The 22,808-nt window shown below is 41.6% G+C and overlaps 2 protein-coding genes across 2 annotated transcripts; one reads left to right on the top strand and one right to left on the bottom strand.

Moving 5' to 3' along the window:
- The first annotated feature begins 224 nt into the window (after window positions 1-224).
- Window positions 225-13,108, top strand: LOC108259374 (cytochrome b-245 heavy chain). The gene is made up of 13 exons (XM_017458811.3): window positions 225-372; window positions 542-634; window positions 2,439-2,549; window positions 2,920-3,004; window positions 3,104-3,252; window positions 5,409-5,590; window positions 6,916-7,045; window positions 7,762-7,854; window positions 8,024-8,277; window positions 9,409-9,571; window positions 10,128-10,274; window positions 10,539-10,663; window positions 11,157-13,108. Exons 1-13 carry the CDS (start codon window positions 328-330, stop codon window positions 11,272-11,274), a joined length of 1,695 nt encoding a protein of 564 aa, XP_017314300.1. The 5' UTR covers window positions 225-327; the 3' UTR covers window positions 11,275-13,108.
- Window positions 13,109-13,209: 101 nt separating this feature from the next.
- On the bottom strand, window positions 13,210-17,826 carry dynlt3 (dynein light chain Tctex-type 3). Its single transcript, NM_001201262.1, is given in 5 exon segments — window positions 13,210-13,646; window positions 15,454-15,531; window positions 15,661-15,784; window positions 15,990-16,031; window positions 17,712-17,826. Coding segments are annotated over 5 exon segments (342 nt in total). The 5' UTR covers window positions 17,739-17,826; the 3' UTR covers window positions 13,210-13,575.
- Between the last annotated feature and the right edge of the window lie 4,982 nt (window positions 17,827-22,808).

Genomic DNA, 22,808 nt, shown 5'->3' with positions numbered 1-22,808 from the left:
TGTAGAAATGAGTAAAAATTCAAAACAACTGCAGTTTTTTTTTTATCTGTTTCTATCTCTTAATTATTCTCAAGTGTTACACATCAGAAGACACGCACACACACACACACACACACACACACTTTAGATTGAGGAACTGTGCTTCATCTGTTCTGTAGGGCTGATATTGTCAGGCCTGTTCAACTTCCTCCATGACTCACTGCCTTAAATACCAACGCCTTTCACTTCTGTACCTCACTCTGACTTTTTTATATCTGCAGACACACACACACACACACACACACACACACACACACACACACACACAGATTCATTTGTTCTTTCAGCATGGGCAACTTTGCAGCGAATGAAGGACTATCCATCTTTGTTATTGTGAGTCTTTTGTTTCTGAATACGACTCCTGTTATTTATATAGTTATATATATTACAGTTATATAGTTATTATTGTATGTTACAGTTTGTTTACATGTTTTAATATTTGATTTCTGTTTTATTGAACTCTCAGAGTTGTAAACGTGTTGTAATGCTGTTTTCTCTTTAGCTGGTATGGCTTGGGATCAATGCTTACCTCTTTGTCCATTTCTACATGGTGTTTCTGGTGGATCGGTTCTACTACAGCAGGGAAATCCTCGGGGTAAGGCGGAGAACTCGTGCTTAAAGTGTGAACAGTACAATATCCACTCACTGAGCAGAGATGTTAACGGAATGCCTAAATATTCAGGAGGTGACAGGGTCGGGAGGGTTACTTTAAAAATGTATTCCGTCACAGTTACAAATGACTTCATAGAAGATAATAATCAGTAACGTAATCCGAGGCTGACGATGTGAGAGCAATGTGATCGGATTGTTTTCGGATTAGTTCGAGGTCACGTATGTAAATAAAGTCAAGAGAAAAGCAAAATGATCTAAAATACTTGTATTTAGAGCTTAAAAACATGTTCAATGTTTGGATCTGTTTTAAATGAATAAATAAATAAATAAATTCTACATTCTTTTCAATGTCCATGGAATGAAATAAAATATCAGATGCCATGAGTGAACCTTCTGCCATCATGGACACATTTGAATGGCCGTGTAATACGAAACAGTGCGATAAGATGAAATTAAAAATGATCGTGTACAGACATGGGCATCGTCGCGTCGTTTCCACTCAGGACGGCTGTCATTGGCTGCTGTTGTCAAGCAACTGTTTAACACCGTACACGCCAGCGCTTCACATCCACGCGTTCACTGAGAGGAGGATAACGGTTGAGAGGCAGGAATTTGGTCAATAGTTGCTGCAAGTCTTTTAGAATCGACCAATCAGTGTGGCAGAAGGCGGGAATTACAGAGAGGGGTTAAAGCGATGCAACTACGTGCACAAATGAAACGAAATGAAATTTTCTCAAATTTAGAAATCCCCGCGCTTTTTTGAGCTCTGAAAAAGCAGACGTGTCTGGGGAAAAAGCGGACGTGTGGTCACTCTAACAAAAGCATTTCAGGGAAATTTTGTGTTCATTTCTACCAAAATGTATTCGCGTATGCACCAGGAGATGCTCGTGTGAGCTACGACTGGCAAGAGGGAATCAGAACTATAATCACGCAGCTGCTATACTGTGTTACGCTAAAATGATTCATTTCTTTGGGTTTAAATGAAAAAAATTGTAATCCTGATAATGTTCCCATTTTTAAATTATATGTAGACTGAAAAAAATGAAAAGATTAGTATGCCTCTTAATAGGAATCAGTTAAACTAGTAAATTCAAATTTATGAGTTTAATAAGTTTGAATTTATTCAGAAAGGACAAACTCATTACTACCCTTGCCAAATATTTACTGTTTGCTTAAAATAACTACCAGCTTACTTATTTGGCTTTTAAAATGCTGATATTATTAATCCAATGTATGCAAAACCCCCAACCTTAACCAACAGACAAAAAAAAAAACCTTGGCAACAAGTAGCCCAAATACTTGGACCTGGCAACCCCGCTAAGGGAGGTACACACTAATTACAAATAAAGTATTGGAAAGCCACTATTATAGTCTATATATATATATATATATATATATATATATATATATATATATATATATATATATATATATATATATATATATATATATATACTTCAGCTCACAAAATGTTCTCAATTTAATTCCACAGTTCTTCAAGAAAAACTAAACAGCTGGGAATGTAGAACACATCCCAGAATGCATCACAATATTACTGTGCTTTTTAATTCATAATATCACACCTTACTGTAAGATAAAAATGGCATCAGTTTTGGGGGTTTTTTTCATGCGGTACAGAACGCAGAATACGCCCTGAAGCACTTTGTACAGCTTAACGTAGATATAGCGAAATGTATCACTTCTCTATTTCAGTTACTATTTCTTTAGACGTACTGAATTTTACAACACGGCCTTCTCATTCTCATTTCCCATGTGGGTCTCTGTAGCATGCTCTGCCCTGGGCGAGAGCTCCAGCTGCATGTCTGAACTTTAACTGCATGTTGATCCTCCTGCCGGTCTGCCGCAACCTTCTGTCCTTCCTCCGAGGCTCCATACAGGTCAGACAGAGCCTCAGGACTGAAACTCAGTCACAGTGAATGAATCATGAGCAGTACAGATACAAAAAGGAAAACTGTAACACTGTAGCACTGTAACACTGTAGCACTGTAACACTGTAACACTGTAACATGGTAGCACTGTAGCACTGTAACACTGTAACACTGTAGCACTGTGACACTGTAACACTGTAACACTGTAACATGGTAGCACTGTAGCACTGTAGCACTGTAACACTGTAGCACTGTAGCACTGTAACACTGTAACACTGTAACATGGTAGCACTGTAGCACTGTAGCACTGTAACACTGTAACATGGTAGCACTGTAGCACTGTAACACTGTAACACTGTATGTTTGCATGTCTGGGTAGTGCTGTAGCCGTACGGCTGCCCGTCAACTAGACAAAAACATCACGTTCCACAAACTGGTGGCCTACATGATTGCCTTCCACACAGGTACCATTCAGACTTAAATCTGCTTATATCCTACATCAGAGCTAAACCCTGAACTGCTTTCTGAAAGAGTTATGACCGTCTCTCTCGTGTTTCTCTCAGCGGTGCACACCATCGCTCATCTGTTTAATTTCGAGCGCTTTGAGTCTGCTCAGCGGGAGGACAACAACAAATCACTGCCCCACATTCTGTCTTTGATTGGCAACAAGGACAATGAGTCTTACCTCAACCCGATCCGGTCCCCTGAGACGGTGGGTATAACACTACACACACACACACACACACACACACACACACACACACACACACACACACACACACATCTTACATGGAATATATATGACTGAGTTCTGTCCCTTATGTGACCCACATGTACAGTCTGTGAACACTTTAGAATTTGCATAAATATGACCTAAAGCATCCTAAAAGTCTTAAAGTTAGGCAAAGAGATCCCAATTAAACAAATCAAATTATATATATATATATATATATATATATATATTATACTTGGTCATTTATTTATTGAGGGAAATGATCCAATATTACATACCTACAGTGTGAGGGGTAAAAGTATGTGCACCTTTGCTTTCAGTATGTGGTGTGAGCTGCTTGTGCAGTAATCACTGCAGATAAGCGTTTGGGGTAAGTGTTGATCATCTGCACATCGGCTCGGAGGAGTTTTAGACGTTCCTCAGTACAGAACAGCTTCAGCTCTGGGATGTTGGTGGGTTTCCTCACATGAACTGCTCGCTTCAGGTTCTTCCACAACATTTCTACTGGATTAAGGTCGGGACTTTGACTCGGCCGTTCCAGAACATTCACTTTATTCTTCTTTAAGCGTTCTTTGGTAGAACGACTCGTGTGATTAGGATCGTTGTCTTGCTGCATGACCCACTTTCTCTTCAGATTCAGTTCATGGACAGATGTCCTGATATTTTCCTTTAGAGTTCGCTGCTATCATTCAGAACTCATTGTTCCATCAGTGATGGCGAGTCGTCCTGGTCCCGATGCAGCAAAACGGGTCCAAACCCTGACACTACCACCACCATGTTTCACAGATGTTATAAGGTTCTTATGCTGGAATGCAGTGTTTTCCTTTCTCCAAATATAACACTTCCAAATATGAACCAAGAAGTTCTATTTTGCGCTCATCTGTCCACAAAACCTTTCCCAATAGCCTTCTGGCTTGTCCATGTGATCCTTAGCCAACTGCAGATGAGCATCGATGCTATTTTTGAAGAGCAGTGACTTTGCCGTTGTAACCTGATCATCATCCCATCGATTGAAAACCCCTGACTCTAATCTCACCTTCAGATTAACTGCTAATCCTAGAGGTGTACATACTTTTACCCCTCACAGATATCTAATACTGGATCATTTCCCTCAATAAGTAAATGACCGAGTGTAATATTTTCATGTCGTTTGTTTAATTAAGTTCTAGTTTGTATACTTTTAGGACTTTTGATAAGTTGTTGATGTTTTAGGTCAGATTTATGCAGAGATACAGAAAATTCTGTGAATGCCATATGCGATCGTAAAGAGAAATTCTTGTAGATATGGGAACACTTCTAGTACAGGCTAAGAATGTGGAGTTAACTGTGTATCTAATATAATACAATACAAATTACATTACTGACAACATCCTGAGGGAAAAGTTGAATCTTTTAAGTATTTACTTGAATTCTAAAGTATTTGATACGTGCCCTTTTGGTACATCTTGTGCTATATTAAGACACGTTATGAGTGTTTGGACGTCAGGGTTGATTACGTGAGTGTGTGTAGTGATCCCAGTAGTTTGGTTGTCCTTCACGTGGTCACACTGTGGGTGAAATTTCCTCTTTGGGGTCAGGGAAACTTCTGTTAGAACTGGTCACAATGATGAAGCAAAGGTTCAGGTCCTGCTCTCATAAACACACACACACACACACACACACACACACACACACTCAGTCATGCTGTGTTGTTTCACTGTGACCATGTGTTAAAAAAGTACACGTTGGCCTTATGACCTTATACTGACCTGAAGGGGTCCAGAGATAATATTTTGAAGGAATTATTATTATTATTATTATTATTATTATTATTATTATTATTATATATTCAAATCCATTTTTCTAAGGTATCTTTGAAATTTTATGATTATTACAGGAATAGAAACACCTTTAAATATCGCAGCTTTAATACTAAAGAAGTACTTTTACATTTGGAATTAGATTAACCAGCAAGGTTATTTATTTATTTATTTATTTATTTAAACCAAAGCTAATTCAGCCAAAGCTAATATATGTCCTACAAAATGGACATGCGGTTAACTCTAACAGAGTTTCAGGTAAACAAAATGAACGAACAATGTAATCTTCGTTTTGATAATCATGTGTCTTCTTCCATTTTCTTTGCCGTGCCACAGAGCCAGACCATTGTGATGTTCACCACGATCGCAGGACTGACGGGTGTGGTCATCACCCTCTCCCTCATCCTCATCATTACCTCCTCCATGGAAGTCATTCGCAGGTCCTATTTTGAAGTGTTCTGGTTCACGCATCACCTCTTCATCATCTTCTTCATCGGACTGGTGCTGCACGGGGTTGGGTAAGAAGCTAATTATACTTGAAACGTTTCAGAATTCAGCACCGTTCTAGTTTCTTCTGTTTTACTGGTGTAATTACGATGTTTTACCGGGCGATTTTCTGTGAACGTAGTGAATTTCTCTAAAGCTGTGTGCATTATTTCTAACTCCTTCGCATCTGGGGAACAATACAAATTCCACTATTTCACTAGCTTTCCAAATTCGAAAACAAATAAATGTCAACACGGAGAAAGAAAAAAAAAACAACCTAAAAACATTAATCACGCCTGAATTCGTTGCCTCTTATTGATTATACTGGACGTTCTCACAGTCTGTCTCCTGATCGGTTGCCTGTCACCAAGTAGTCAGACTTCTTTTACGCCTAAAATTGGGCCGTGATGATTTGATGCATCCGAGCTGACATGTGATGTCATTTCTCACCAAATCCAACACCCCTGACACAGAGCTGCAGTAATTATGAGTTCCTATTACGGGATTGTCAGAGCAACTCACAGCAGCTCAGGGTAACTGCATTAATGAGAAATTGTTGCATTCTGACTCAGTAAACATGTTTTTCCCACTAATTTCTAATAATAATGAAAGATTCTGCAACAATAGCTTTAAAGTCGTGTATCAGGGAATAAAACAATACATTTTTACTTACTTTATACACAATATATATATATATATATATATATATATAGTGTATTTTGTATTATTATTTGTATCTGTGTTATACCAAATCTAATTCCTAGTACATACAAATGTACCTTTTATTTATTTATTTATTTATTTATTTATTTATTTATTTATTTATTTATTTATTTTTATATTGGCATATTTAGAGGAGAAAGTCAAGCAAACACATCAAACTTTGCATGTCATGTATAAACATGAGTTTTGCTGAACTTCGAGTCAAAATTTTTTTTACAGTCGGACATTTTGAACCAAACGTAATGTTTTAACTCCTTAAACTCTCACGAGCGATCAGCAGCTCCAGACTTACATTTCTTATTCTTCTCACTACGGTTTTTATTCTCCTTCTTATTCATTTAACTGCGCTTACTTGAACAATATGTGTTAATAGACAGAACTGAATAAAAAGCCTAGAGGTTAAGTGGTTAAAGTCTACAGAGCCGTGTGTTGAGCAACAAAGGAATGAAGCAACTGGATTCTTGTATCACACTGATATTTGCAACACAGTGATTTGGTAAACACGTAACCTTCCTCTGTATGTGTGTGTGTGTGTGTGTGTGTGTGTGTGTGTGTGTGTGTGTGTGTGTGTGTGTGTGTGTGTGTGTGTGTGTGTGTGTGTGTGTGTGTGTGTGTGTGTGTTGTCACTTGTCAGTCGTATTGTACGAGGCCAGACCTTTGACAATCTAAAGAAGCATAACCCGATAAACTGTAGCAGTCGGTTTGAGAGCTGGGGCACGGTGCCGGATTGCCCTACACCGGATTTTGCAGGAAATCCTCCAGCGGTAAACCAACTTTCAGTTATTACACAAGCCTCCTCATATAAACACCCCCAATAACATTCAGCGAAACACACACATAAAGACTGTATAATGATCAGTACTGTCGCACAAAGTTTGCATTACAGCGCATTAAGATTAAAATAATAATAATTATAATAATACCAGTAGACGATGTCAGTATTAATGCTTAGCTAAAGTTCTAAACATTACCAGATGCTTTAAACTTGCTAAACTTTACCAGATATTATCCCTGAACTTGCAATACCAGGCCTAAAACAGTTCTACTTTCAGTTCCTGCTCGTTTCAGGCTTATTCACTTTCGGATCTCGACTTCAGGAAGTCAAACGCACACGTGTCCACGTCTGGTGATTGACCCGCCCGATCAATAATCCTCTACGTTTCATTCCTATATAACCAGTGATTGCTTTCTACAGTAGTTTATATTCCTCTTGAAGAACACCCCCCCCCCTTCCTTTTGAGCACGTGACACACCACATGGCTTTAATAAGGTTTTTTTTCTGACACTGGAAACTAACTGAGTTTTACTTTACACTAAGTTGTGAGCTGTACTGTATGTAAAAACGAGAATTATTTTCATGTTTAAAAATAAATATAAATCCATTCCTTGTATTTGTATTGTCCCTGTATGGTCGTGGTGTCGTTTTACCGTGAGCATTATGTTAGGTCCAACACTGCATACTCTAATGCTTTATTCACAGACGTGGAAGTGGGTCCTTGCGCCGATGATCCTGTATGTGTTTGAGATGCTTGTGCGATTCTACCGCTCGCAGCAGAAGGTGGTTATCACCAAGGTCAGTGGAAATGAGACTCGGCACAAGAACCGCAACAGAAACATTTGGTTTCATTGTTAGTAATGCGTACTGAGGAAAATGTCTGAGACTGACGTCTCTGTAGAAGCCACTTTGCTTAGCCAATAAAGAACTTTGTTTTGAGATCTAGCCCTTGTTTCTTGCTCATCAGGTAGTGATGCATCCGTCAAAGACCCTGGAGCTTCAGTTGAAGAAGAAAGGCTTTAAGATGGAGGTGGGTCAGTACGTCTTCATGAAGTGTCCGTCCATCTCGCAGCTGGAGTGGCATCCTTTCACCCTGACCTCTGCTCCCGAGGAAGACCACTTCAGTATCCACGTCCGTATCGTTGGAGACTGGACGGATGCCCTGTACAAGGCATGCGGTGGGGACAAAACCGAAGGTCAGGATGCCTGGGAACTTCCCAGGTAAGAATGAATATTTCACTGAAGGACTTTTCTGTGAATTAAAAAAAAACAGTTCAGATGACCGATAAAACGAGCTAAAATTCCTCTCAAAGCACCAGAAAGCACCTGGAGGAAAACAAATACGGAAAAGAATTCTTTAAGCTATAAATCATCAGTCGGATATCTGCAAATAGAATCTAAAACGAAGAAAGATGGTGTTACTTTGGACACTAAATGTCAGTCTGCAAACTGCAAATCTAACCATTATAAAGAAGAAGATTATTATTTTAGAGAGAAGCTTTTCACACATGGAAGCTCAAACTGCGTGTACAATCAAATAATACACACGTGACATGTAGACACCCCCGTGACCCTGAAAAGGATAACGCGGTATAGAAGAAGGATGGATGGATGGATGGAGGGTCATGTAGACATGTGAACGGTTCTTGAAGCCGGTGTGTTTCTCTGTTTCGTGAGTGTCCTGTTTTTACCGTCAGGGTTAATGCAAGTACAACTAAATTAAAGCTCTTTATATTTATATAAGATTATTAATGCATCTGTAGGTCTCTGTGTGTGCACTAAAGCCAGGAACAGTAATTGATGGGGAAACTACGTTCTTGTGAAAAGGGGATGTGGCGTTAGCAGGCACGGTTGGAAAGAAGAAGTGAGCAGATTAACGCAGACTTTTGCAATGATTTTAGTAAGAGCATGGGACAGTTGATTTCATCATCACAAACTTTTGCCGCTACCTCTTTTAAGAAATGATGTTCTGTTTTGACATGCAAACAACAACATGCAGACAACAAAATCTTCAGAAAGGTCGTGTAGTATGTTTGGGTACTGTCTGTGTGCATATGGGTGTCCTCTGGGTTCCTCCTACCTCCCTAAAGCATGCCAGGACATGGATTAGCTACTTTAAATCGCCCCTTGAGAAAAGGAGCGTGCGTGTGTGTGTGTGTGTGTGTGTGTGTGTGTGTGTGTGTGTGTGGTGCCCTGCAACTGACTGGCTTCCCATCTCAAAGTGTCCCCAGATCTCCAGATCCACCATGACACGATAAAGAACACTTATTATTATTATTATTAGATTTAATTGTAAGATTCGTGTGTTGCACGATCAGACAGCTGAGCCAGAGTGTGTGTCTGTGTGTGCAGGGTGGCAGTGGATGGCCCCTTCGGCACGGCCAGTGAGGATGTGTTCCGCTACGAGGTGGTCATGCTGGTGGGTGCAGGAATCGGTGTCACCCCCTTTGCATCCATCCTTAAGTCTGTGTGGTACAAAACCGTCCAGCAAAACACCAATGTGTTCACCAAGAAGGTGAGGCTTCCTCGGTTGCACTGAATTACAAAACCGTGGCAGTTTGGTACGGTTTCCTGCTTCTAGAAAATGCGTATCGATGTAAATAAGTAAATAAGAATATGCTTTCATTGCTCATGCTCTGGAAATGCAAAAAAAAAAAAAAGACTATTTCAACACACTTGGCGTTCCATTTGATTTATAGTATACAGTTGTGAGAGTGATGATTTATAAGGTGTCACTCTTCAGAGGACGAGTTCCCCGTTGAGTCCGGTTCCTCGTCAGGTTTTTTCCTCAGGTCATCTCAGGGAATTTCTCCCCCTAGGGTGTTTTTCCTCAGGGGGGTTTGCGACGCTCACGCCTCACCCTTGCTTATTAGGTATCTACATGTACATCCAGATCTCTGTAAAGCTGCAGTATGAATTGAATTACATTGACGAGTAAACGGGTAGATCAGGGAAAATACTCAACTGTATAATGCTTCACTCTCTCAGTGTGACGTCCCTGTCCATATGTAAAGGCCTACTAGCTTTAACTTTATACAGTAAATGTTTCTCTGAACTTTTGACCCTGGCAGATCTACTTCTATTGGCTGTGTCCAGAGACACAGGCGTTTGAGTGGTTTGCAGACCTGCTGCAGTCCCTGGAGCGCCAGATGGGCGAGAAAAGCATGAGTGGCTTCCTCAATTACAACATCTACCTCACTCGCTGGAAGGAGACCGAGGTGAGATCCACTTCCACCACAGTACAAAAACAAACTGGACCAAGGAAGTAACCCTAAAATGGATCTTTTAGACTGGAATTAGAAAACATGTGTTCTTGCAGAGGGTTTGTTCACTGCCAGTATTTGTAGGATTGAGCGTTTGACTTTGGCGGCGTCTTAAAGGTGTTATAGGTGTAATATTTCACATTTCATATAAACGCTAATGGCTTTGCAGGTTAAACGCATTGCATTGGTTTTAACCTTTTAATAATGATGTTTGTGAAGGCTGCTCACTTCAGAGTTCACCATGAGGCAGAAAACGACCCCATCACCGGCCTGAAGCAGAAAACTCTGTACGGAAAACCCAACTGGGAAAACGAGTTTAACAGCATCGCCACCACTCACCCAGGGTATGTGATAGACTGCATCAGTCCCTGACTAATAACATTAGTGTTAAATGATTCCCCAGGGGATTAAACGGGGTTCGGTCGACGCTGAACCGGAGTGCTAGTGAAGGATTTCTGTAGAATCGAAGCGAGCCGTGGGAAAACGGTAGCAAAGCTGATCAACACGGGAAAAAACACACTGGGTTTTTCAATCTGAACCACCGCAGGTGCTGTAGCAGATCGTCTGTTGCTGCTTGTTTCAGTCAATCAGAGTAATAAACACATTAAATACACTTATAGCTGATCGGAAGGTGAACTAATCACTTATCTGGATTTGTAATCAGTTTTATATAGCCTAATTGTAGTTGAATAAACCTGCACTGGAAACTGTTCTAGTCACTACAACACTGCGTATTGCGTTGTGCACAACTTCTAATGAACTATATATATATATATATATTTGTCTGCACTTACACATACCACAGCGCTAATTTCTCTCTTTATCTCCTTCCCACAGGTGTAAAGTCGGGGTGTTTCTCTGTGGACCGACTCCTCTGGCGAAAGCCTTAGAAAAACAATGTCTGAACCAGTCGCAGGCGGGAGCCGAATTCATCTTCAACAAGGAAAACTTCTAATCCTAGAGATGGATAGAATTTAAATCATCTAATCTCTGCTCTGTAGTGTGTGTGTGTGTGTGTGTGTGTGTGTGTGTGTGATTACCAGAGAAGGAAAAAAAAGAGAAATGTTTACTCAAAACATACTTATAATGGAAGTTTATGGGTGTCTGCCGAACTTCAGTGCCATGAGTACGTTTAAAATACGTGAGGAAAGTAAATCCGGGATTCCAACACCGGAGCGATGAGTAACGCCGGCTTCGTGTACTCTCCTGAAGATTTTGGAAAACAGCACAAGTTCATCTTTACTAGAAGCTGTAAGCGCGAACACGCTAACAGTAGTTCTGTCTGAGGAAGGAGTGCGCGGAACAGGACGCGGCGTAACGATCACACTCGACACCAGATTTACTACTACACCCCGGAGTCTGTATCTTTCTCCTGAAGCGTTTTTATTCATCTTACCCCACAGCAATTCAGCAACGCAAAACATCTACAAAAGTGACACGTCTTACGTCTTTATCCATTTATAATGACACTTACTGTCGTTAGTTCCTGCTCTCACTTACTTTATAACAGCTTTAAACAGCCGTTCCTTCACCACCCTTTCCCGCTCGGTCGATCGGCTGAAGTCAAATCCCAGCTTTTCGTGTTGATGAGAAACTGCAAAGCTCTTCATCCTGAAAGGAAAACGTCCTTCTAAATAAACATCTCCTCTCAGGAATCTTCATACTAACGATCCGTGTAGCTCAGCATCGATCACGTGCTTACAACAAGCACAGTATATACTCCAGCCGTCCGAGCCGGAGTCAGAAAACTAAACGACACGGTGTTAGAGAGAACATTCATTCAGTGTCCCAGCGTCCGACATTAGACTTCCAATTGGTATGTTTCGAGTAAATCGGATTTCTTTTCTTTTTTTGTGTGTGGTGAAATTACTGCCTGTGGTAATCACACACACTACAGACGCACTGGAACAAGTTTTTTTTTAAAACACAACATTTATAAACAGCTTTTATTGGGGGAGGGGGGGGGGGGGGGGGGGGGGGCTGCATTCCTGTAAAGGTGTGATTAAAGGATGGCGCAATGCCAGTAGTGAAGCCGTTGCTACGGGAACGTATATGAAAAGCTGCAATGTTGATAGAAACGGCTCAGAGAATTGTTTGCACTGATTTTTGTTAGCGATCGAATTCGCAATTGCTGATCACATTTCTATGCGCATTTTTTTTATGCTGCAGAATTACTCAGTAAGCTTTTCTTTCTTTCCCTAAGCTTTACATTACATTACATTACATACTATATCATACCAGCAATCTTTGTGTTTAGACTGAACCAGACATCCTGCTAGAAGACGTGCAACGGATTAGACGGACTAGTTTAACTCTTCTAGCGGTGAGAAATCACGTTGCGAAACGATTGTGTTGCGAGTGTTTTTAAGAAATACCTGCTCAGTGTTCACAACATGAACCGGACTTGCAAAAGTCGATTTCCTCTTGAATCGCGGCAATTAGGAAGCGACTCTGCGGTAACGAGAAACGAACTTCACGTGGACAAATCGCAAAGTTCCCGTTCGTTTTCTCTTCAACAACGCTGACAGACAGCAAGTCATGACATCCTCGCAAACACAATCACCACAAATCACCTTCATTCTCGATCTGTGCAGAAATTAATACATCATCAGAGCTGCACGCTACTCGTACTGTACGGTTGTGAACAGGAAGTGACTCCATGCTTTCCTGACAGAACAGAAATATCAAGGTGTATTGTTGAACAATTATCATCTAGGACTTTCTGTAAACCTTGTACAAGGACTGATGGAAACAAAACTTGACAAAAATAAAAACCAGTTGGTACTTGAGAGTCATTTCCTTGTGTGTATTTCTATTCCCGTGTTTTTAAAGATTACTGAACGCTGTGTAAGGATTGTGTAAGGAAGTAAAGAAGCATCACGTCCTCGGGTTATACAACACTGAATTTAATTCGATTTAAACAAACACATTTGCTAACTACATGATGCATTTAAAGTCTTTCTACACAAGAAGTTAGGATTTAAAAAACAAAAAAAAACAAAAAAACAGATGAATGGCAAACACAAGCAAGCAGTTCGGTTAAAATATGAAGGTAGTGCAGGCAGGAGAACTCCTCCGCCTGGTCCTAAACCCAGCAACTCAGGCCTTTAATAACACTCTGCTTCAATAGGCTGGAATAAGTTCACGGTGCCACCTGGTGTCTGTGTGTGTATGTGCATGTGTGTGTGTGTGTACAGGCGTGTGTGTGTGTGTGTACAGGCGTGGGTCTCACTGCATGCCTCAGCACGGCTCTGATTCACAAAGCAACGGCAAACACACTAACGACGCAGTACATGGTGCGATTCTCCCATCTGACCGTGCAGCTTCCTACACAGAAAGGAAAAGCACAAGAGGCACTGTTATTAACCCGAACCCGGTCGCGTTCCTGTAGCAGAATGTCCCAAAGGGTTTTATCCCTACAATCCCACAGCACTTACTCAACAATTAAAAAGATTCATTTATTATAAAACAGCATGTTTGTTTTATCCGTTTATAGTTACATTTAACGGTGTGCCACATCCAAAATAACAAATTACTTTCTATAAAAAAAAAAACTAAAACAAAAAACACTAAATGACATGTTAAAGCAGCTATTCCATCACTAGCCTCTCTTCTCTCCTCCAGATGTTAATTAGATGTTCAAATTAAACAAATAAAAAAATAATATATAGCTGCAAAATAAAACTGGAGACTCCTTCCATAAATGTGAAACAAACATGGTGGTGATAGCCAAAGAGGTTGGACTTCTGATCAGAAGGTCGTGAGGTCAAACCCCAGCACCACCAAGCTGCCACTGCTGGGCCCCTGAGTGAGGCCCTCAACCCTCAACCGCTCAGCTGCAAGTCGCTCTGGATAAGTGCGTCTGCCAAACGCCGGAAATGTAAATGTACTAACTGAAGCGTCACCATATCAATGATTACATATTTTCTTTATTAAATAAAGATGTACATTTTTTTTTTGTTTTTTTTAAATTTAGACAGTCTAAGATTAATGTGGTGCACATGTGCCGTACAAGCCCCTGTGCATGAGCTGTTGCTATAGAAACGATAACGTCTTCGAAGCAGTGCGTCCATATGAACCCGTGATTCGTCTCGCATCCAGAACTTCAGTCGGGGCTGCTGTTATAGAAAGTTAAACATCCACTTCTGACCCCAGAATTTAACAACGCCGCGGTTTTAAAACACAATTACTTCAAAGTGGTATTCTAAATGGTGTAAAAAAAAATAAAAATTTAAAAAAAGGTCATCAGTGATTGGTGGACATTTTACTCCTGAGATTGTTTCATTATCGTTTTATATGGAAAAATATTACTGCTTTATGTGTGTGTGTGTGTGTGGGGGGGGGGGGGGGGGGGGTGCACAGCTTCAACATAATAGGTCAAGTTACATTACGCTGTAATTAAAGTGTTCGGGGAGATAATCCCGCGCTAGCACAACACAACGAGAGTTTATTCACCATGCACACGCCAACAGATATTCACCCGGTGGAATATTTATACACCTCTCGCAATTGTTAATGAGCCTATTAAAAAACTAATTCAGGCAAACCAGTTAGGGCCAGTCTGACTGACGTTAAGCTGATGGACAATTAACTTACACTGCTTTAAAAAAAAAGTCTGTAGACACCAATAACCGTGATATTGTATAAAAGGTAGAGAACTCAGTCAGAAGTTTCCGTACGCCTGGCAGAACCTGCAATGTTAATAATTCGACCAAAAACAGCAGGGATTATAAAAACTTCCTTCTTTCTTTTGCCGTGAATAAACTCTTTCACATGACGGACGTTTACACACAGTCCACAAGACACAGTAATAATGCTTCTGAAGAACCGTGGGCAGCTTTAAAACATAAAAGCAGTGTTTGATCGTCCGCGTCCCGGCACGCAGTGTTACGAATCGAGCGCGTGTGTAAACTTTTGAACGGGTTCTTTTGTGTAAATTCAGCTATTATTGTGTCTTATGGACTGTATGTAAACATCTGTTATGTGAAACAGATTCTTCAAGGAAGTACTTAATAAATAAAAATAAATAAATGCAATTTTATGACCCCTCTTATTATTATTATTATTATTTTGCAGATCCTGCCAGGCGAATGTAAACTTGAGCTCAGCTGTACCCACGCGCCCCACGGCTTACCGTCAGTGGTGGTGTCCCAGTAACAGGAGTTGGCTGTGTGGAGTCCTGCGCCACTCTTCTGCATGATAGCGCAGTTAACTAAAGGACACACACACACACACACACACACACACACACACACACACACACACACACACACAGTTTACAATACATCAGGACATTTTTGTACATGATGTTTAGTCCGTAAGCAAAAGATGACGTTATTACCGATGTATTTAAAAGCTTTCCCCTGTTTAACCAGCTGAGTGAGAGAGTGCTCGACGATGCTCGCCGTCCACTGGTTCACCTTGTTCTGGCTGTAGTCCACACCTCCGATTACACCCTCGATGCACTGCCCAACACACGCAAACATGGAAACAGAGCGCGCTTTTAAAAACTAACTGCTGATCCTTCAGTTCTTCCGTTCGTTCAGAGCGGGTACCAGGCCCCACGCAGCCGAGAACGAATCGGTGCAATCAACTTCTAACGGCTACACATTCTATACACTTTTCTATCCTGGATAATGGCGCTTTCTTTGTGTTGCTGATGCGAGTTACCTCTTTAACCGCGTTACTCGCGTCGTCAGGACTGAATCCAACCTACGTCAAAGGAAAGAAAAGAAAAGTGAGAACAGGGAGGACATGAAATCACTCCTGCGCGTTTCGGACTCAATCAAACGTTCCCGTACGATCGTTTCTGCATCTTGACTCCGAGCTTCCTGAATATATTTCAGATAAACTCGAAGCGCGTCCCTATTCGCCACATCACGCACTAGTTATCTAGCTCGCTCGTTTCATAAGCCGCGTCTGAGCGTTTAGCGGAGAAGCTGAAAGCACGCGAGGCGATGCAGGAGATTCGTGTTCAAAAAACGCAGGGAAACTTCCCGAGTGAAAGAAAATCCCTGTAATTACGATCACGGCACAAACTTAATAAGCGTTTACATTTTTAGAAGCGGCCATATTTTAGAAATATCCATCCAGTTGAATCATCAGAGCGTCTTTCCACTCATCCAGAAGCGCACTCATCGTAACAGCGCTTCCCGGAGTTATTGAGATGTTAATAGGGCTGGGCGATAAATCGATAAACATCGAGATCATGATGAAGACGTGATACACTTTTCTGAGATATTGTTGGTATAGCACTGCAGTTTTTAATTAAAACAAGACGTTTTCAATAAGTGCAAATTAAACGGACGCCGACTGGATGATCTGGCGTCATTTTCGTAATTTGGAGGCATTAAAGACAAGTATCATCAAACTCAGGTTAACGTTGCTGTTTCTGTGCGTGTGTTTATCTTACTACTGTTTTGCAGACAGTTTGATAGCTAAATTATATACCGTGACACGCATCACGCATCGTAGAAACGTCCACAGGTAACGCGAGATGATGATATTTGTCATATCACCCAACTCTGGCAGCTAGACTCAAGTTCCTATTAATTAGAATTGGGTTCTTTTTGTTTTAGATGAACCCATTTTACAGCCATGATAACCAAATAATAACCACAACAACATACGATTGATTTATTCATCACCACTACCGCAAAGTGATTAAAAACAAAAGCCAGCGGGTTAGGAATCTTGAACACCCCAAATGCACTGTGTAGGGGGCAAGTAGTAAGGGGATAAGGGAGTAAGGGAGCGAGGGGGTAAGGGAGCGAGGGGGTGAGGGAGTAAGGGAGTAAGGGAGCGAGGGGATAAGGGGATAAGGGAGCGAGGGGATAAGGGAGCGAGGGGATAAGGGAGCGAGGGGATAAGGGAGTAAGGGAGCGAGGGGATAAGGGAGTAAGGGAGCGAGGGGATAAGGGAGTAAGGGAGCGAGGGGATAAGGGAGTAAGGGAGCGAGGGGATAAGGCAGTAAGGGAGCGAGGGGATAAGGCAGTAAGGGAGCGAGGGGATAAGGGAGTAAGGGAGCGAGGGGATAAGGGAGTAAGGGAGCGAGGGGATAAGGGAGTAAGGGAGCGAGGGGATAAGGGGATAAGGGAGCGAGGGGATAAGGAACTATTTCGGACAGGTTTGTTGATAGTCACCCAAACAAACATTCTCCATAGAAACGTAATACAGCCACACCCGGAAATCTCGATTCTACATAACTGCACCGGAACTGTTCACAATAAACCGTTTCGCTCATTTAAAGATTACAATAATGTCTGCATTTTAACTCCTTAAACATAAATCCTCGAGTTATTTGATTAATTAAGTGATTTAACTGTCACGTCATCTGTATATCAAATATATCTTATATTCTGCCTATCAACCATCATATTTACGCGAGTTTACCTCATCTCCGGAATTGAACTCCTCCATTATTTCCCTGTAAATAAAAAAAGTAGAAAAGAAGTGAAAATGTGTGAAGACAACAGAAGGGTTGGTCACTGCCGGATTCAGTCGCAGCGCGCATGCGTTAACTAGTGCGCACGCGCAGAGCTCCGTCACTTTTCACTGTATGGTCCAGTGTTTTGGTGCAGCGACATCTAGCGACAGTCATCCATAACTACAGCACAGCGCTGTTGATTCTCTATTTTGATTGGTATTAAAGGTCCAAAGAAGTTAAAACCACCTGACTAATATTGTGTAAGTCCTCCATGTGCCGCTAAAACAGCTTTACCCGCTCTGACCCGTCTAGGCATGAACTCCACAAGACCTCTGAAGGTGTGCTGTGGTATCTGGCACCAAGACGTTCACAGCAGATCCTTTAAGTACTGTAAGTTCTGAGGTGGGCCTTGATGGACCGGACTTGTTTATCCAGCACATCCCACAGACGCTCGATCGGATTGAGATCTGGGAAATCATGAGGCTAAGTGAACACCTTGACCACTTGTTCCTCATTCAACTATTCTTGTGGAAGAGTGCGTTATCCTGCTGGAAGAGGCCAGTGACATTAGCGCAACATTACTGCTGCCATGAAGAGGTGTACTTGGTCTGCAGTAATGTTTAGGTAGGTTTTACGTGTCAAAGTAACATCCACGTGAATGCCAGAACCCAAGGTCTCCCAGCAGAACATTGTCCAGAAAATCACGTTTCCTCCGCCGGCTTGCCTTCTTCCCATAGTGCATCCTGGTGCCATCTCTTCCCCAGGTAAGTGACGCACATGCACCCGGCCTCCACATGAAGCAAAAGAAGATGCGATTCATCATATTATTGCTCCATGGTCCGGTTCTGATGTTTGCATGCCCATTGTAGGTGTTTTTGGCGGTGGACAGGGGTCAGCATGGGCACTCTGACCAGTCTGTTGGTAGCAAGCTCTAATGCACTGTGTTCTGATAGCTTTCTACCATAGCCAGCATTAAGCTTTCTCAGTGGGAGCTAGACCTCGCTCCCCACGCATATCAATGAGCTTTGGGCTCCCGTGACCATTCACCAGTTCACCGGTTGTCCTTCCTTGGACTACTTTTGGTAGGTTCTAACCACTGCATACTGGAAACACCCTACAAAACCTACCGTTCTGGGGACGCTCTGACCCAGTTGTCTAGCCGTCACAATTTGGCCCTTGTCAAAGTCGCTCAGGTCCTTACGCTTGCCCATTTTTCCTGCTTCCAGCACATCAACTTTGAAAACTGACTGTTCACTTGCTGATTAATAAATATATCCCACCCCTCGACAGTGTAATGTGATAATCAATGTTATTCACTTCACCTGTCAGCGGTGATTTATGACTTGGGGACTGGGAGGCATGGTGGATTAGTGGTTAGCATGTTTGCCCTGTGTACACAGAGCATGTGTGCGTGCTCGGGGGCCTCCTCCGGCTTCCTCCGGCTTCCTCCGGCTTCCTCCACCAGTCCAAAGACATGCATTGCAGCTGATTGACTTTTCTAAACTGTCCGTAGTGTCTAAGTGCATGTGTGATTGTACCCTGTGATGGGTTGGCACCCCATCCACGGTGTTCCATGAGGTAGACCTCAGCTGCCCTGTGACCATGTGTAGGATAAGTGGTATAGAAAATGGATGGATGGATGGACCTGGGGACTTTAAAAATGATCGAATTCTATGAAAATCTGCCAAAACTCTCTCCTTTTTTGATGAGCTGCCTTCAGCTAAATAATTTACAAAATTGGCTACAACAAGCAGCGACAGAGCAAGCAGCGACAGCTCATTTCAAATATAGAGTCACTGAACGGCGGCCAGTTTTTTCATACATTGAACGAAACGTTCTGCTTCAGTGTTTTTCCAGAGTTAGGTTTGATCTGCTGAAATGCTATGCCGGGTCTGCATGCTGAATGTGATTCGCCAGTTGACATACCCATTGCTGCCCTATATATCCAATGATCCAGTCAACCAGCCTGTAAAAATGGCAGCAGAAAACACCAGGGTGAAAGAACGCAGTATGTTACATGTAAGTGTCCATGACTAACAGCATAATGAAGCATTGCTTGTTAAAGGTTAAACAGAAGGGGGGAAAAAATCCAGAAATCATCAGAGCTTAAATGATAAAAATGAAAAACAGGCTGAATTTACTGAATACCTTTTACTTATTACACATTTCATACAATATGTCAGAATAAGAAAAAAAACAAAACAAACAAAGACAGTGAAATGTTCACAATCAGTCAAAAGTGCAAACGTGCGGTAATATTAACAAGACAAATAAATAGTCGTTGTAATTTTTAAAAAATACATTTTCTGATATATTTCCCACACAGCTACACCACTATGAAGCACACAATATCACAAAATGCGAATCATACGACACAAATAACACAGTAAACACAATAAAACGGTCATCAGATCCCCACATGCGTATGGCTATCCATAGTGCTTTGGAAAATGTCCCAGATCTGTTGAGTGAAATGTTTGTGTAGAGTTCACGTTACAAGGCACGTTATGGCTGTTGTTATTATTAATTGTGTCGTGACCAGCTTCGACGTCTACCATATACAGATGATAGACTCTACGAGGTTCTCATTCCAGATCTGAGCAAACACTTCTGGGTAATGCGTCTAGGAATATCCTCCAGGAGCAGGACTAGAAGCTGCTGGATTTGGATGGAGTCAGAGTAGAGTGCAGGTGGCTGAGTGGGATCGGAGAGGCCGAGAGTCAGAGGCTTCAATACTGCTGCTCTGCTCTACATCCCTAGTGTCTGAGCCAGAAGCTTTCTCAGCGGGGCTACGCTCCTCCACCGGGGCTTCTGATTTCTCCTTTTTGCTGGAAGACCTCCGCTTGAAAAGGGAGATCTGAAGGCATAAAATAGCAGCAAGAAAGAACAAGACTTTAATGCGTTTTTTTTTTTTTTTTTTCTGTTGATGCTACAACATTTCTATGCGATCCATCCTCTTCCTCATACATGAGCTCACAGACACCCACGATTGGCCAGTTTCACTGTGATTGACAGGGGAGAGAGTACTTCATCCATCCTACTCGGGCCACGGATGGCTGTGGCACCAACGGGATTCGAACTCGCAGTACAAACGCTTTTCTACTGTGCCACTCAGGAGCTTGAAACTATTACTTATCATCATCATCATCATCATCATCGTACTCCTGTTATTTTAGAAAATACATTATATTTTGTCTATACAACAGTGGCACAATCGGGTAGTTTAACCTGATTCCCATACCTTGCTGTTTGATCCAAATAAGCGCTTTGGTCTCTCCTGCTTGGCTTCATTCTGGTTTAGCTTCTCCTCGATAAGTGGACTAGACGTGTCTTTATCTTCAGAATCTATAAACATTCAAATGACACGTGTTGAATACTGGCCCACTGAAGTAAATAAAACATACAGGCCAGCAAACGTAATTCAATTAAATGTTTATTTACGTATCGCATTTGCATATGAAGTGGTAAACAGTACAGACATCTTCCACTTTCTTTAAAAAATAAAAAAACTAAAATGAAATCAAATTAGCCTTTGCTTTTAAAATAGAATCAAATAATAATTAAAAAAAAAAACACACAGCATAAGTTCTCTTAGGTGCACTGCTGTCTGAAGTTAAAACCCCAGACAGCCTTGGTGAGACGTAGAGGGAAGAAAAAAAAAAAAAGAATTGCTGCATATTACAAAAAGATTTCAGAGAAACAGCACAGTTCGGACAAAAGTTATGCAAGAAAATTGCTCCTAGGTACGCTGCTGTCTGAAGATAAAACCCAGACAGCCTTGATAAGAGGTAGAGAGAAAAAGAAGAATAGCTGTGCATTACAAAAATATATCAGAGAAACAGGACAGACAAAAGTTCTGCAAGAAAATTGCTTCTAAACCTGTAGGAGGTGAAACCAGTGTATAAAGCGGTGGATCTGGAGGAGGTAATATCTCCTGGATGGGATGCCAGTCTACTACAGGGCACACACACATTCACACACTCCTTCACACCTAGGGGCAATTTCAAGTAGCCAGTCCACCTACGAGCATGATTTTGGGAGGTGGGAGGGAACGGGAGAACCTGAAGAAAATCCACACGCACATATGGACAACATAGACAGTAACCCGAACCTGCAACGCTCCCGCTAGCCCACTGTGCTCCACCCCACCCAGTATACATCTGACATTTCTGTATGCCATTATTTAAGGTAACAGGCACACAACACCCATTCCCAGGCATCGTAGCTCATTTTGACCCAAACAGAATATGAGAAAGAAGACACGAAACTGTAATCCTGATACTTACCTTTGTCAGGTTCACCGGGTCCATCAGGTACAGGTGCCTCTTCTACAGCGCTCTTTACCTGCATCCAACAGATCCAGTCATTATGATTTAGTAACTACTGAAAAGCTGTATGTGCACTTACACCTACTGACTGATTTAGTGTTGTATCTTAAACTATTTCCAAGCGCTTATGAGGTTATGACCCAAACCCTGAACGACGGAGTCATTTAAACAGGAACTGGCCACCACAATTTTTATGCTTATTACAAATCAAGGGAAACGTTTACACTTTCATAGGTGTGTACGTGTCATCCGACAGCACAGAGATCTCAGAGGATTCTACTACTGCACGGGCTGCGTTTGGGACAAAACAAAAACTTTTTTTTTTATATATAGAAGCTACAGTGAAGATAAAAAAGTCTACACACCCCTGTTAATATGGCAGGCTTTTGTGATGTAAACAAAATAAATAAAACCAAGATAAATCATGTCAGAACCTTTTCTACCTTTATTGTAAAATTTTAACCTGTTAATTAAAGTGATAAAAAAAAAAATCCATCATTTTAGGGGAAATAACAAAGGGTTAATAAGTAGAATAATCTGGTTGCATAAGTGTGCACACCCCTAAACGAATACGTAGCTGAAGCAGCTTTAGACTGAATCTCGGCATTTTTGGGTAAGAGGTCGTTAGTTCATCACGTCTTGACGTAGCAGTGTTTTGCCATTCTTCCTTGCAAAGGCGTTCTAACTCTGTCAGATGGGCGGGACGTCTCCTGTACACAGCCCTCGTCAGGTCAC

The sequence above is a fragment of the Ictalurus punctatus genome, chromosome 27, assembly GCF_001660625.3.
Source record: "Ictalurus punctatus breed USDA103 chromosome 27, Coco_2.0, whole genome shotgun sequence".
NCBI lineage: Eukaryota > Metazoa > Chordata > Actinopteri > Siluriformes > Ictaluridae > Ictalurus > Ictalurus punctatus.
Note: the sequence above shows the minus strand (reverse complement) of the source record. Positions and strands in the feature narration are given on the sequence as shown.

Coding starts and splice junctions, on each gene's coding strand:
- LOC108259374 (XM_017458811.3), top strand. CDS start 328: ATGGGCAACTTTGCAGCGAATGAAGGACTATCCATCTTTGTTATT. Junction 3,005..3,103: donor CATGATTGCCTTCCACACAG/GTACCATTCAGA, acceptor TGTTTCTCTCAG/CGGTGCACACCATCGCTCAT. Junction 3,253..5,408: donor CGATCCGGTCCCCTGAGACG/GTGGGTATAACA, acceptor GCCGTGCCACAG/AGCCAGACCATTGTGATGTT.